General features: G+C 43.7%; 1 protein-coding gene across 7 annotated transcripts in view; it reads right to left on the bottom strand.

Moving 5' to 3' along the window:
• Positions 1–4,343, bottom strand: part of LOC145544784 (antigen WC1.1-like) — a 45,901-nt gene extending 41,558 nt beyond the window's left edge. For all 7 annotated transcript variants that reach the window (XM_081587968.1, XM_081587969.1, XM_081587970.1 and 4 more), the window contains exons 1-2: positions 4,218–4,343; positions 976–1,305 (exon numbers count right to left, since the gene is read on the bottom strand). In XM_081587968.1, the coding sequence (XP_081444094.1) occupies positions 976–1,305; positions 4,218–4,290 (403 nt within the window). In that variant the 5' untranslated portion in view covers positions 4,291–4,343. The remainder of the gene's footprint in view (positions 1–975; positions 1,306–4,217) is intronic.
• Positions 4,344–16,333: the final 11,990 nt, after the last annotated feature.

Here is a 16,333-nt window from a genome sequence, read left to right as displayed (position 1 = left end):
ATTCACTGTGATATCTGACTTTTCCTCTAGTCCACCTGGTCTGATGGGATTAATGTGTAAAGCATCTAGATCTTCCACCATTGTAATAACAACTGGAAACTGTGACCATGTACTCACACCCTGGTCTCACTGCTACCTTTACTGTCTCCACCTTGGCACAATCCAATACGCTTAGCACTGAGCACGTCTCATGAGTCACTTCAGGTCCTATTAGCCTCACTGACTGTTATACTTGATGCGCTTCAGCTGCTGTGTTGTTAATTTCCAAGCTTCATATTTTGCTTCTCCTTCAACAGCCCCACAAACATAATGTGAGCTCCCCACCGAGGTGGCCAGGTGAAGAGACTAGCTCCTGCCGCAAATCCTCCTTCTTGCCCTGACTGTGACCTAGGACCTTCAAATGCACCAGTGAAGTCCCCTCACACCCCTTCCTTCTGTTGCACCCTGACTCCCGCTGTTGTCACTTCTCCATGTGTCTTCACGCTCTTGGCTTCTTGTGCTTTGTTGAGTCATCCTCCTTGCAGCCTCCCTGATATGATCCCTTCATACCTCTGCTGACTCTGTTTCTCTAAGACAAGGGAGTGTAATAAACTATACTTGCCTGCCCCTCTCTTATGTCCTCTCTTGTGGCCAAACCTGACTGGCCATCTCAGTAGAATAAAAAATAATCATGATGAAACAAATCTGTCACATCATTGTATAAAAGTACAGCCCAGCAGTTGTACCTGTTTGTAACATTTGACCTCACCTCCCTGCCTCTTATGACACATCACAGAGATCTGAAGGGTCCAGCTGTTCACAAGTCTGGAGTTTTTACTGTTCAGGGCCAAGCAAACCCTTACACCCCCTTGAGAACCTAATGCTTTAAGAATCAAGTGTGACCAGAGTCTTCCCCCAAAATGTGATCTGGTTTCCCCATGGTCATTCTGTGAATGAGATGGAGGTGTTTCCCCTACCAGACCAGACAGGTCTTACCTGAGCAGACTGCTCCAATATCCTGGTCATGAGAGAAGGTGCCATTATAGTTTTTAAAATCAATATGAACACACTTATAGATAGCCAAACTTGATTCAACATCTCTACTCTCGCAGGAAAAATACAACCACCAAATGGGGCCAAGTCTTGGTCCAAAATAAGACCCTCTGGGAGCATCAATGGCAACTCCACATTCCAGTCGTCTGCACACATCTTCTACATGTACTATGAGCCAGGTCTCAGTATACATTGTGCCCCATTCTCCTTTGTACTTCGCTTCCACTCTCCCCTCACAGCGGTGGGCTCCATCCTTCAGCCTCAGCTCCAGAGCTGCAAGAGAGACACAGACAAAGGACCCAGGAGAGATTTTAAGAGAGAGTGCAGTGGTGTGCTGGTAAGTATTAAAAAAAAAATCTTCTCTCTGAGGGGAAAAAAATCCCTGCATTTGTTGACTTTTATGGTATAAATATTCCCACCATGGCCAACTCGAAACTCCCAATGTGCCATCACTGAACCTGGAGCAGGAAGGGAGGCACCAGGTATTTCTCACGAGCCTGTAGAACCAGCTCCAGGGACATCACCAAGGACAGGCCTTCAGAGACTCTGGATGTGGCCCTCCCTGTAGATGTGCCCAAGGCTACTAGGGCCCAACTTCCCTGTCTCAGTTACAGCTCATGGCCCAGGATCCAGGGAGGAATCCTCCCTCTCCTTCCCTGTCCATAGGGAGCATCTCATCCAGCTTAGGAACAGAGGGCTCGGGCAACAGGCTCTAAAGTGTCCTGATTGTTCCTGTCACCTGGTGTTCACATCCTTGTGTAATCCTCACACTCAAATGTATCTAGTAACATGCATGTAACAAATGGAATTTGGTAAAAGTGATGAGAAGTCACTTAAGAGATTAGGTTTCATGATGACTCTGGTTTCCCTTTGGTGATCTATCTTAATCTCTCTCTCTCTTGCTCTAATGAAGCCAGCTGCCACGTTGTGAGCTGTGTATGGAGAGACCCTCACGACAAGGAACCAAGGGAGGCCTCTTGGCAACAGCCAGCAAGAGACTGAGGCTCTCAGTTAAACATAAACTTTAGAATATGATTAAGAGAAGCAATCATGGGTGATCCTATATTTAAACATAGGGAAGTTCAGAGTAACATTTTTCATAATAGCAAAAAATGTTGAAAACAACTAAATGCTCAATACAGACGGTCAGGTGAGCATATTGCATTTCTTCATACAGTGAAATAACTGGAGGCAGTTAAAAAATTCAGTACTATCCCTGTGATAGCCTGTATTTTTTAATTCTACAATAAAATGCTTTAGTGCATAAAAGAATATTTAATGATATAGAAAAATGTCCAAAATATATTCTAGATTGTAAAAACAGGACACAAAACAATATATGCCAAATTATCTAATCCTGAGGATCTATGTTTTTGTGTCTAATGGCATCAGTTGCATTTGAGAGATAATTTTATGCCAATGCCCATCATGAATTTCAAGGTGGAGATTCCTGTAATACGTAAGAAATCATCAGGTGCTCAAAAGGCTAAGACTGTTATTTTACAAGGAGCAAGTCTACTGTAGCATGAAGGAGAAGAATAAAAAGTTATAGGATAACTCTGAATGGTGTTGTTTCAAAGAAAATGAAAATAGTGCTTGCTTTGATGAAACATTCTTGCTTCTTAAAAAACAACTGATGAAATTTCCTACAATTTTCCTCGTAAGAGGAGGGGGGCATGCATCAAAACATCCAACATCTCCCCCTTGTGGGACCAAAACCCACCTCTGACCTCCAGAGCCCTGAGAAGGAGACGCTTCACCAGCATCTGCCCAGCACTCAAGGAGCAGAGATGAGGGGGGAGGGGACTTCCCAAGGAGAGCTGTGGACTGGAGGCTGAGGTCTAGGGGGCGACAGTGAGCTCTGAGACGAGATGGAGCTGCACTGAGTCTCAGCCAGACCAGCACCCACATCTGAGAGGGCCGTCTCCACCAGACTGGAGACCAGATTCTCCGCAGCCCCAGCCCTGACGCCCGCCGTCCTCTCACTTAGGGGAAACCAGCTCCAGGGAGGGACAGGAGAGGGCTCAGAGAGAAAGTGTGCCCTACAGAGTCACAGTAGATCCTGGGAGGGGAAAGGACCATCCCAGGCCCCCAGCACATCAGGAAATGTCACAGGGACCGGGGCAGAGACTAGGGAACTTATACACCTGGGGCTGCACATCAGCTGATCTCTACAGACAAGAGGTCTCCTCTCCTGGCTGTGGGCTTCTGCTCCATAATGGACACCTGGTGGGGACAGGTGAGGCCAGCAGGCAGAGCCTCTGGCAGAGCCCAGTGCTGGGCAGACAGGGCAACAAGCAGAGGGGAGCCTTGGGGATAGGGGAGAGGAGCCAGAGAGGCAGGCAGGTGCACGATTATCTCTGATCTGGTTACAAGCAGCGGACATGACATCCAGCCCTGTGGGACCCTGTGTGCTTCACAGACCAACGGACTCAGTCCATGCTCAGCAGCTCCATTCCTCTCACAGAGACAGGATCCACACACTCCTCACACACACTCGTACACACACATACACACACACTCTTCATACACTCCCACTCCACACACACACACAAACTCCTCACTCACTCCTCACACACACACACTCTCACACACACTCCACACACACACCCCCTCACACACTCCTCACACACCCTCACACACACACAAACTCCTCAAACATGCCTCACAATCACACACACACACACTCCACACACACACAACCTCACACGCTCCTCATATCCTCACACATTCTTCACTCACCCACTCACACACACACACTCCTCACCCTCACACACACACACACACACACAGAGCCTACACAGGAAACACAGGGACCCAGGGGCAGTGCTCACACACCAGGCACGTAGAGTGTGTCAGAACAGCCCGGAGTCCCAGCTGAGGTCAGTCGCTGGACCTTCCACACACTGGGAGCCACTGGGACTCCTAGAAGCTCCCTGAGAACAAGGGAGACAGTGGAGGGACTCAGGCTGACCCAGCTAGGTCCAGACCAAACCTCACTGCTCTGTAAAATCTGCTGCTATGACCAGTAGACCCCTCACAGGAGAGGGACCAGTGTTCACAGTCAGCGTGGCTCCTTTTCAGTCAAAAACACTGAGACTCGGCTCCACAACTACAGACATCTTTCCCTTCACCAAGGCGTCCACTCCCCTGCTGTGGACCCAGGACAGCGGGGCAGTTCTTACCTTGACCACCCACCATGGTGCCGAGGAGGAGGACACAGAGTCCCTGGAGGGAGAGGTGTCTGCTCAGAGCCATCCTGACTCCACGTCCTCAAGGTCACAGTCCCAGCTGCAGGATCAGCCTGTGAGGAGGCGTCAGGGTGCCAACCGGGGTCTATAGAGACCACCCCCTACATCCTCCCTCCTGAGAGCCAATAGCGACACCTTTCACCATTTCAGGCACTATCGGAGGCTGCATCTGCCCCTTTCTGAAGCTCAGACACCAATGAGCTTCTGAATCTTCAACATCTCCTTATATGTGCAACATGGTTCTTTGACCTCCTGCTTCCGTGGTCCTGAGAGCTGGGCCCCCTGACCGGGGCTGGAGTAGAAAACTCACATCAAAAACTATGAGTACCATTCTTTCCTCTAATTACCCTGGCCAATCCCCAAGGCCTGTAAGATCTTTCAGGGTCAGGTTGTGGAATTCATTGGACCATGGAGAATAACTTTAGTGGTGTCCACCATTGATCTTCCCCAGCACTGAGCTCAGGGTCAAGCAGAGTACTACAAGAAGGCTTCAAATACAAGAATATTTCTTGGGCCAGCAGAAGATGAGGACAAGGATTTCAGGAATTCACAGGTGACTGTGGAGAGGGTGGGGAGGGAACTATTAAGTTGAGTGGATGAGATTGCAGGTCTTTCTTCTCTTCTCAGAATGATCTGGAGACTGGGTCCTGGAGAAGGTGCATGTGTGCTCAGTTGTGTCCTACTCTTTGTGACCCCTGGAGTGTAACGCGCCAGGCTCCTCTGTTAATAGGATTTCCTAGGCAAGGATACTGGAGTGGGTTGCCATTTCCTTCTTGAGGGGATCTTCTCGACCCAGGCGTCGAACCCACATCTCCTGCGTCTCCTGCATTGGCAGGTGGGTTCTTTATTGCTGAGCCACCTGGGAAGCCCTATAAGGGATTTTCAGACATGCTAAGTCCCTTTCCCTTTATTGCATTAATTTTATATGAAATATCCCTCTCAGCTAGTCAACAAATCATGCTTCAAGAGAGAAAGAGATTGCTGTTACAGGAAACAAAGAGAAAGTACGAGTTATTCACCTCTAGCCTGCCAAAATAGGATTTGGGAATCTAAGGGAAGAAAATATATAACTTAGAAAGATTTAGGCTTTCTAAACTTCACATTGTCCCTCTTTGCATATTGAGAGTTTGGTTTTATAGGATTCAGAACACTCTTGTATTATAAGCCATAACTAAAGAAGATGTAAAATATAATTTAAAGCAACTGCCCCCAGACAGAAGGATAAACAGGAAGTATTCTGCTGCACAGTGGCTGCATGCAAGGGGCAAAGAAGAGGTGAGTGAAGCAGAAAAGACAAGAGGGTTCATTCATTCTGAGTTTAAGAGGAAAGGTGGCAGCAAGAATGGAATTCTAGGTGGATTGAGGGCACAGAGCCAAGCAGAAGGGACTGATATCCAATGTGGCCATTGCTGCCTTGTAGCCCAGGGATCGGAGAAGGCAATGGCACCCCACTCCAGTACTCTTGCCTGGGAAACCCCATGGACGGAGGAGCCTGGTAGGCTGCAGCCCATGGGGTCGCGAAGAGTCGGACACAACTGAGCTACTTCACTTTCACTTTTCACTTTCATGCACTGGAGGAGGAAATGGCAACCCACTCCAGTATTCTTGCCTGGAGAATCCCAGGGACGGAGGAGCCTGGTGGGCTGCCGTCTATGGGGTCGCACAGAGTCGGACACGACTGACGCGACTTAGCAGCAGCAGCAGCAGCCCAGGGATGAGTATAGTGACAGAGTAGGGCCATAAGTGATGCAAGATAGAGCTCCCCCATCGAAATTCAAGGTCACTAACATACTGCCCTCATTCCTCATACTCTCTCAGGCTCAAGATTCTCATGATGCCCCTCTGTGGTCCACACAAACCCACCCTGAGGCCCCCTCACCCTGACTCTCATCATTTCAGCACAAATGTGGGAAGGACCCACCTGTGACATGCACACCCCAGAGTCCCCACCGGAGCTCAGAGACAGCTTCACACCCTCCTCCTCCCACACCTGAAGGTCCCAGTGGGGCCAACACTGAGGGCAGCTGTGGACCCGTAAACAGCCCTGTCACATCCCCACCGGAAGAACCCCTCATCCCAGTCAACAGACATAGCTCCTCTGTCCTTGAGACTCAGGTAAATGAAAAGGGAGAAAAGTCAATTGAACATATGCTTTTCTCCCTCTAAATATGCTAATATTAACCCATTATTTTACAACAGTCACTTATTTGCCCTGTGTTCCTCTGACTTCCAAGCCTCCATCTGTACATGAAGCCCATCTTTTCTGGATGCTTAAAACAGTAGTGATAATAACTGATTATAAATATCAGAACCAGAATATAAACTCAGGGACTGGAGTAGGAGCAGGATCTGCTCAGTCACTAGAGCTGATGCTCTACTCCCCCTGGGTCCCAGAGTCATCATTCCTCACCCAGTTATGGACTCTGCAGCCTCACCAGAAACCACCAGACAAACGCCTAGAACATAAGATGTTGCTTCCTGAAGTCCAGTCATTCCTCCCACAGGATGACACAGGGATGTGTTTAGTGAACCAGGTACACATGATCTCATCTCAGAATTGAGATCTCACAAGTAAAATACTGTTATGGACTTCATACCCTGTTATAAGGATGGAGTGGGCTGGAAGGAAGGGTTAACCCAGGGCTGGCAGGCTGTGCCCAGGCAGCACCCTCTACCCCGGAGCTGGGGATGCAGGTCAACATGGACCAACTCACACTCTGATGAAGGTTCATCTTCTCTGGCACATAAGGACATCTCAGTGTCCAATCTCATCCAAGATTTGAAGGAGGAAAGCTTTAGGGAGGACACTACCCCAGCTGTGTCCACAATGAACTTCAAGGGTCACGAGAACAAACTCAGGAGCCAGTTTGCCTTGTCCTGACTTGGAGCTCAGCCACATACCATGTGTGTGACCTTGAACAGGGTCCTTGCACTCTCTATGTAGCAGTTCCATCTGTAAAATAAGGGTTATACTTGTGTCTAGATGACAGAGTTTTGGTTAGAATTAAATGAATGGGCATTAGTAAGAGATATAACCACTAGTTAACAGTAGTACACAGTAGTGATAGAGTAGCAATATTAGGACCCCTCTCTCTATCCCATCCCAGGAAGCACAGCACTCTAGAAAAGGAATTAAATTCTGTTACCTGGAGCCTTGACTGGCGCTGTCAGAACTCTCCCAGGAACCACATGCTGTGATGGTGATTGGTGCCAGAGTTGTGAGTCTTCCACACATCACCCCTTCTCTCTGTGCCACAGAGAGAGGTTCTATTGCTCATGAACCTCGACCTTACCAACTGTGAACCTCATGAAATAAGTTGTTTACTTGCTAATTTTACTTTATAAATTCAAACGGACTTGGAAGAAGTTCTGTGTCTAATTCACCTCCTATCCCCAGTGCTTGCTAATTAAAAATCCTAAATGATGTCTCTTGTATACCTGAATGAATGAATGTCAGCCTGGTACTTTATGCAAATCATTTCAATCAAAATAAATCTTTTGAGACATAATTTAACTTGGTGTGAGGACTTAACAGCACAATGAAGTTTTGTCAATTGTTGTAAAGATATTTCAATACAATTAAATGTATTGTATAAACTATGTACGGTTCACTTCTACACTTTTCTGCAATGAATGCAGTAAATTACAATACCAGAAACAAGGCTATCCCCATTCCAAGTGCAGTGCTGAGAGAGCCAGTTCTAAACACATATAAATACTGCGTCTTTGTATATCTGAAGATAAAGAAGACAAACCTCAGCACACTGACAGGTGAACACCATGATGCCTCCTGTTCTGGTCTTAATCAGATATGGCCAAGTGGTCCAGATGTTTATATATTTATCATTTGGCATATTTTCAGTTCAAACCACACGTAACTGTAACAGGAAGAAATTTTGTTATAAAAAAATTTAGTTTAACAAGTTCTGTATTGAATTAGAAGTGCAGAAGGAAAGAGCAGGAAGAATCCTGTTCTTTAATTTAGACTGTTTATTCAGTCTTATGGATTGCAAAGCAATACAATATGCAGCATTATTATTCCCAAATCACCATGGAAATATGGAGGTTTCAGAGGTTCAGTAATCTCTTTGCTAGGAAAGTTAATAATTAAATATCCTTGGTAGAGGGACATTTTCAGGACCAATCAGAATGACTAATATACAAAATATTTTTGAATTAAAAAATAACTATACAACTTTAAAAGGAAACAACTAATTGAGTTGTTACACTAAAGTATTGGAGACCCACCTCACCATCTGTGTTCCTTGTATGGCTGGGACCAAGATTTATAAAGGCTTCTTTACTAAAGACCACTTCATAACAAGGGCATGTGATGAACTTGGTCATGAGCTGGTCATGAGCTGGCTGAGGTCCAACCCATCATCTCTGTTCAACCATTTACAGTCTATAACCAGCAACATCAAACAAAGAGAATGGCACTGAATTGGCCTCATTCATCCCTCCATAGTGCAACATCACATACCCAGAGACCAGAGCAGATCAAAGCTACTAAATCAAAGACAAGCAGATTCTAAGTGGAGAGCATGCAGCCCAAGGGCCCTTCCCTGCTGCTGTTGGAAAGGAAGAAGCCCTTCCACCCCAAACACCATCTGTGGGAGGAGAAATAGGAAAACGCTTCCTGAAATAGAGGAAAACCAGTCTTAGCAGGGAGCTTGAACTAGAGTTGACAAGATAATTATTAACATAAACCTGAGCTAACTTGGGGGGCAAATTTTAAATGGGAGAGTCTGTGTTAACTTCATGGAACTTTCACTCCATGTAAACACCCCTTGCTACTGCACAAGATGAAATCAGTTATAAAAATAGTGAATATTACATTTATGCATATTTGAATCTAGAGGACACACTTTCAAGCCCACTACTGAAAGAAAATATGTATAACTTCCTTTGTTTTTAAAAGCACAGAGTTGTCACCTCTGTGAACTCTTTCTAATTCTTCCAGTTCAGAATTACATCTGTGTCTATTTAACTTGTAAAAACTTTCTTTTTGTCTCTAAAGTGGTGTTTCTTGAGAGCAAGTATTGTGTCTTGTTCTTCAATGTCTCCATAAGGTCAAGTAAAGACACATAGAAAGAGCTTAACAAATACCAGATAAGAAATGAATGCATGAGCAAATGCTGACAATCACCCTGCAGTTAGTGATACTGAGTGGGGAAGGGATGTGGGTGCAGGGGAGACACAAATCTGATTAATCCCATTCGAACAAGCTGAAGTGGAGTAAGGACTCAGAGACACACCAGACAAAGGAGCCAGAGAGAAAATGCCTTCAAATCCCACTCCGAGAGGGTCGGATCACGTCCAATCTCTGCACAAAGCTGTACCTAAGAAGCTTCTCCAAGGTGAGAAAAAACTGACAGCACTGCTCTCAAGAGTTCTACTGAAGGATGTGGACAGACAGTAATACTCGTCAAATAGCTGTATTTCTACTCCCCAGTGACTCATTCTGGCCAATGAAACGTGGGTGGTGTCAACTGTGTCACTTGAGTGGAGGCAGGAAAAGCCCAAGTGTGACTCTCTAGTCTCTCTCTTTTTCCTGCCCCAGAAGCTGCATGTTCCAGATGATGCATGTGCAAGAGCCTCAACAGACCACAGACGTCTGTAGGTTGTGATGAGTGTGTGTGTATGTGTGTGTCTGTATATGAGTATGTAAGTATGTGCTCGTTTGTGTATATGTGTGTATATGTATGTGTATGTGTGTGTGTGTGAGACACTGAGATTTGGGGGTCACTTTTTTCCAGAAGCAGAATAGAGTCTCTTCTTACGGATACAAAGGAGAAAGAAGACGTGAAGACAGAATCTGTCACATGAAGCAGGTCCTTTCCCAGATCTCCTCTTCCTTCTGTGTCTTCATCATAAGCTACTCCCTCTGACCTCAACTGGCTTCCTCTGTTGGGCTTGGTTGTTTCTCAGTCACCATTTCTGATTGACCAACAACTAGACCTAAGTCTTGTTTAAGAGCACCCACCCCTGATGCATCTCCTGTTCCCTTTACATCACTCTGTGCTGACAGTCAGGCTCAGTTTCCCAAATTTTTCTCTTAGCATCTTGACCTTCATCCTTAAACAGCTCTCCTTTCCTCTGAGTTAGTCAGTCCATCATCTTTGATCCTGTTTTTACCTTCCACCAATACTGTACTAGTGAAAAGGCAGCATGTATTTTTAAGCCTCCTAAGGTTTTTCTTGATTTCCTGAACAAATCTGATTCCTGGATTTAGTGCTCCATGCAGATAATTAACTACTTCACCTTTGGTTAAGAAATAATTTTGCTGAATTTTTTTCCCCTTAACTTAAGAAAATGGCACATTCAAAACCTGTATTCTTGTGAGCACCGCCCTAAGGCTCCCCTCACAGGACTTGGAAAGGGCTGGTGTAAGGAGAGGCTGTGAAGGTGAAGCTTTGTTAGCTTCATGGTTAATCCACCTCTGTTCAGAGTTAATGTAATTGCCAACTCCAGAGCTATTGAGTTCTTGTGGGTGGTCATTCTTAAACCACTTAAATCCAAGATTAGTGCCACTAGAATGGCACTCAGAGTTCAAAGGCTGAGTGGTTGCTCAGACTTGAACTCCATGACCTGATGCTCTATTGCACGTGGAGCTTTGGTGCAGCTGAGTCCAGTCTGAGGACCAGCCTAATAACACTGGAAATACAGCAAAATGTGTTCCTCCTTTAACATCTTAAAGTCTGTGAACAGATTCTCTTTTCCTCATCATCGAATCCTTCCCCATCTGGGCATGCTACCCAAGGCTCCCGCAGGCTGCAGGCATCTGCTGAGGCCCTGCCAAGGCCCAGGATTGGAGTGAGGCCTGTACCTGAGTATAAGCTCTGTATTTCCACTCTCTATAAGTTAACAGATGCTCATCTAAGGTTTATTGAATGATTGAATGGCACTATGCTAGACATTTAAGAGAAATTATCTTAAATATAAAGAACTATTCTTGAGGACATCATTTAGCTAATTGACATTTTTGTTTCAAAGCCAAATGTTTTCAGCAATTAACAGGCCAAAATTTGATTTTCAAAAAGAAGGTACATATCACCACCAGATATATCACAACGAACTCTGCAAATCTCTATATCTAAGGATACACAAGACAAACCACAACACACTCACATGTGGCTTCTTATTAAGTCTTAATCAGACCCAATAGAGGAGACAGGGTATTTGGATGATTTATCATTTGGCAGTTTTTTAATTAAAACCACACAGGAACATCACAAGAAGAAAATTTGCAATTAAAAAAGTACAGCTGCACCATCTATATGACATAAGGAAGGAGATGAGGTGCAGAAAGAGTTCTTTGGCTTAAAATAACAAACAGACTAGTTAGTCTTTCACTTTGTGAAAGGAGGGTCCTCTGAGACTGATACTGAAGGACGCTGTAGAGACCAGGATAACTCAACTTTTCTGCACAACAGTTAGAACTGTGGACTGATCATTTTGGATAATGATGTGTTTTGATTTTTCTCTCTCTACTTTTTGTGAATCTGCTGTAGGTTTTTACATTTTTGTTGCCACATGGCTCACATAAAACATCTTGTAGACACAGTAGTCTATATTACACTGATAACAAATTAATTTCAATCACATACAAAAGCTCTACCTTTTGATCCTCTCCTATACTTTTTGTTTTTGATGTCAGAATTTATCTCTCTTTATATTGTATATCACTAACAAAATATTTTTCTCTATAGTTGTTTTAATTCTTCCCTTAGACTAGAGTTAACTGGTTAGCACACTACCATATTCAGTGTTAGAATATTCACAATTGCGTTACATATTTACATTTACATATCTGTTGTATATTTTCACTTCTTTAATATAATAATTAGTATCCTTCATTTAGCTTGAAGAACTCGCCTCAGCGATCTTGTAAGACAAAACTCTGTTGGTGAACTCCCTCAATGGTTATTTTTTGGGGAAAGTCTTTAACTCATCTTCATTTCTGAAAGACAGCCTTCCTGAGAAAAGTATTCTTGGTTTGCAGGTTTTTTCTTTCATCAGTTTGAATATATCATCTCTTTCTCTCTTGGCTTGTCAGCTTTCTTCTGAGAAATCTGCTGATAGTCTTAAGGTTCTTCAGGGAATCTCTTTTTTGTGAGCATTTGCTTTTCTCTTGATGCTTCTAAAATTCTCTCTTTGTGTTGATTACAAACAAGGTGTCTCGGAGAAAATCATTTTGAATGAACTCTGAGGAATGACCTATTAGCTACATGAACTTGGATGTATAAATCTTATCAGATGTGAAACTTATCTGGTATTATTTCTCTAAGTACAATCTCTGTCCCTTTCTTCCTCTCTTTTCCTTCTGGGACTCCAATAATGTTGCGAGTTGTTTCTGTGAATATTATCCCATTGTTCACACAGGTTCTTTCACACTTTTTTCATTCTTTTTTCCTCTTTGTCCTCTGACTAGGTAATTTCAATTTTCTTGTCTTCTGCCTCAAAGATTCTTCTGCTGTTGCTGATGCTCTCTGTAGCATTTTTCATTTTGTTGCATTTCATTCATTGTAATCTTAAGCAAAGAATTTCTGTTTGATTCCTTCTCTTTTTCTGCCTCATTACACAGCTTCAGGGATCTCAGTTCTCTGACCAGGATTGAATCCAGGCACAGCAGTGAAAGCATCGAATCCTAACCACTAAACCAACAGCAAGCTTCCTTTTTTTATGATTTCAGTCTCTTTAAAAAAAAAAACAAAAACCTGAATTGATTCTGTGGAGCAACTCAGAGCCTGTGCACAACAAATGCTGAGCCCATGCTCTAGGACCTGCAAACCACAAATAGGAGCCTGCATGCTGCAACTACCGAACCCCGAGCTCCTAGAGCCTGTGCTCCACAACAAGAGAAGACTCCGCATAGAGAAGCCTGCTCTCCACAAAGAAGAGTCGTGCCTGCTTGCCGCAACTAGAAAAAGCCCATGTGCAGCAACAAAGACCCAGTAAAGCCAAAAAGTAAAAACAATAACAATAATGATAATAAATAGTTTTTAATCTTATTTTGTTCACTTATTCTTTTCCTGAATTTGATTGTTTATCTGTGTTCTTTGGGGTTCACTGAGCTTCTTAGTGGGTATACTTTATTTCTTTCATATATGTCATTTATTTCATTACTTCCCAATGGTGAATAGCTATGTGAGCTGCCCTGGGAGAAGTCCTGGGTATCTTCCCATCCCCAAGCACAGCCTAGAACTATGAAGACTGCAAGTGTAACTAGACTGGAGCACTGGACACCATGCAGAGCCATCAGCCAGGGACTGGGTGGGTTCAAATCACAACCAGGCCATCATTCTCAGGTCTTATATTAGTTCAGCAGCCTCTCCACATGTCCACAATGGAAGTGGGGAGAGGGAGGTGTTGTGAAATGTAATACTTACTTGGCCACTCCTACGTGACAGCTCTCTCTACCCTGAAGAATAACAGCAGTATCACACTTACATTTTCAGTAGTAACCAGATTAAAGCAATCTTGAAACAGTGTGTTTTCAGAGAAGCCCGTTATCCTGAAATTCTTTATTTAAGTTATAGACTTAATTCATCAAAAGATGGGAATATCAGAAAACCTGACTTGCTTCCTGAGAAATCTCTATGCAGGTCATGAAGCAACAATTAGAACTGGACATGGAACAACAGGCTGGTTCCAAATCCAGAAAGGAGTACATCAAGGTTGTATATTGTCACCCTGCTCATTTAACTTATATGCAGAGTACATCATGAGAAATGCTGGACTGGATGAAGCACAAGCTGGAATCAAGATTGCTGGGAGAAACATCAATAATCTCAGATATGCAGATGACACCACCCTTATGGCAGAAAGCGAGGAAGAACTAAAGAGCCTCTTGATGAAAGTGAAGGAGGAGAGTGAAAAATTTGGCTTAAAACTCAACATTCAGAAAACTAAGATCATGGCATCTGGTCCCATCATGTCATGGCAAATAGATGGGGAAACAGTGGCTGACTTTATTTTTCTGGGCTCCAAAATCACTGCAGATGGTGACTGCAGCCATGAAATTAAAAGACACTTACTCCTTGGAAGAAAAGCTATGACCAACCTAGATAGCATATTAAAAAGCAGAAATACTACTTTGCCAACAAAGGTCTGTCTAGTCAAAGCTATGGTTTTTCCAGTAGATATGTATGGATGTGAGAGTTGGACTATAAAGAAAGCTGAGCGCTGATGTATTGATACTTTTGAACTGTGGTGTTGGAGAAGACTCTTCAGAGTCCCTGGGACAGCAAGGAGATTGAACCAGTCCATCCTAAAGGAAATCAGTCCTGAATATTCATTGGAAGGACCGATGCTGAAGCTGAAACTCCAATACTCTGGTCACTTGATGGGAAGAACTGACTCATTTGAAAAGACCCTGATGCTGGGAAAGATTGAAGGTGGGAGGAGAAGGGGACGACAGAGGATGAGGTGGTTGGATGGCATCACTGACTCAATGGACATGAGTTTGAGTAAGCTCTGGGAGTTGGTGATAGATAGGAAATCCTGGCGTGCTGCAGTCTCTGGGGTCACAAAGAGTCAGACACGACTGAGGGACTGAACTGAACTGAACTTCCTTTAAGAATTCAATCATGTTTATAGTTTCCTTTGTTGTGCAAAAGCTTTTAATTTTAATTAGGTCCCATTTGTTTATTTTTGCTTTTATTTCCAATATTCTGGGAGGTGGGTCATGGAGGATCCTGCTGTGATTTATGTCGGAGAGTGTTTTGCCTATGTTTTCCTCTAGGAGTTTTATTGTTTCTGGTCTTACGTTTAGATCTTTAATCCATTTTGAGTTTATTTTTGTGTACGGTGTTAGGAAGTGTTCTAGTTTCATTCTTTTACAAGTGGTTGACCAGTTTTCCCAGCACCACTTGTTAAAGAGGTTGTCTTTGAAAAGACAGCCTTCAGAATGGGAGAAAATAATAGCAAATGAAGCAACAGACAAACAATTAATCTCAAAAATATACAAGCAACTTCTGCAGCTGAATTCCCGAAAAATAAATGACCCAATCAAAAAATGGGCCAAAGAACTAAACAGACATTTCTCCAAAGAAGACATACAGATGGCTAACAAACACATGAAAAGATGCTCAACATCACTCATTATTAGAGAAATGCAAATCAAAACCACAATGAGGTATCATTTCACACCAGTCAGAATGGCTGCTATCCAAAAGTCTACAAGCAATAAATGCTGGAGAGGGTGTGGAGAAAAGGGAACCCTCTTACACTGTTGGTGGGAATGCAAACTAGTACAGCCACTATGGAGAACAGTGTGGAGATTCCTTAAAAAACTGGGAATAGAACTGCCATATGACCCAGCAATCCCACTGCTGGGCATATACACCGAGGAAACCAGAATTGAAAGAGACGCGTGTACCCCAATGTTCATCGCAGCACTGTTTACAATAGCCAGGACATGGAAGCAACCTAGATGTCCATCAGCAGATGAATGGATAAGGAAGCTGTGGTACATATACACAATGGAATATTACTCAGCCATTAAAAAAAATACATTTGAACCGGTTCTACTGAGATGGATGAAACTGGAGCCCATTATACAGAGTGAAGTAAGCCAGAAAGAAAAACAACAATACAGTATACTAATGCATATATATGGAATCTGAAAGATGGTAACGATAACCCTATATGCGGGACAGAATGAGAGACACAGATGCATGGAACAATTTTATGGACTCTGAGGGAGAAGGTGAGGGTGGGACGTTCTGGGAGAATGGCATTGAGACATGTGTATTGTCATATGTGAAACAGAGCACCATTCCATGTTCGATGCATGTGACAAGGGCTCGGGGCCGGGGCAGTGGGATGATCCAGAGGGATGGGAGGGGGAGGGAGGTGGGTGGGGGGTTCGGGAAGGGGAACACATGTAAACCCATGGCTGATTCTTGTCAATGTATGGCAAAAACTATTACAATATTGTAAAGTAATTAGCCCCCAAGTAAAATAAATAAATTTATAAAAAAAAAAAAAAAAAAAAAAAAAAGAATTCAATCATATCAGATAGCTCCATCCACATCTTTGAAATG

The sequence above is a fragment of the Giraffa tippelskirchi genome, chromosome 4 (genome assembly GCF_054371585.1).
Source record: "Giraffa tippelskirchi isolate mGirTip1 chromosome 4, T2T-mGirTip1v1.2.pri, whole genome shotgun sequence".
In the NCBI taxonomy this organism is placed as follows: domain Eukaryota; kingdom Metazoa; phylum Chordata; class Mammalia; order Artiodactyla; family Giraffidae; genus Giraffa; species Giraffa tippelskirchi.
Note: the sequence above shows the minus strand (reverse complement) of the source record. Positions and strands in the feature narration are given on the sequence as shown.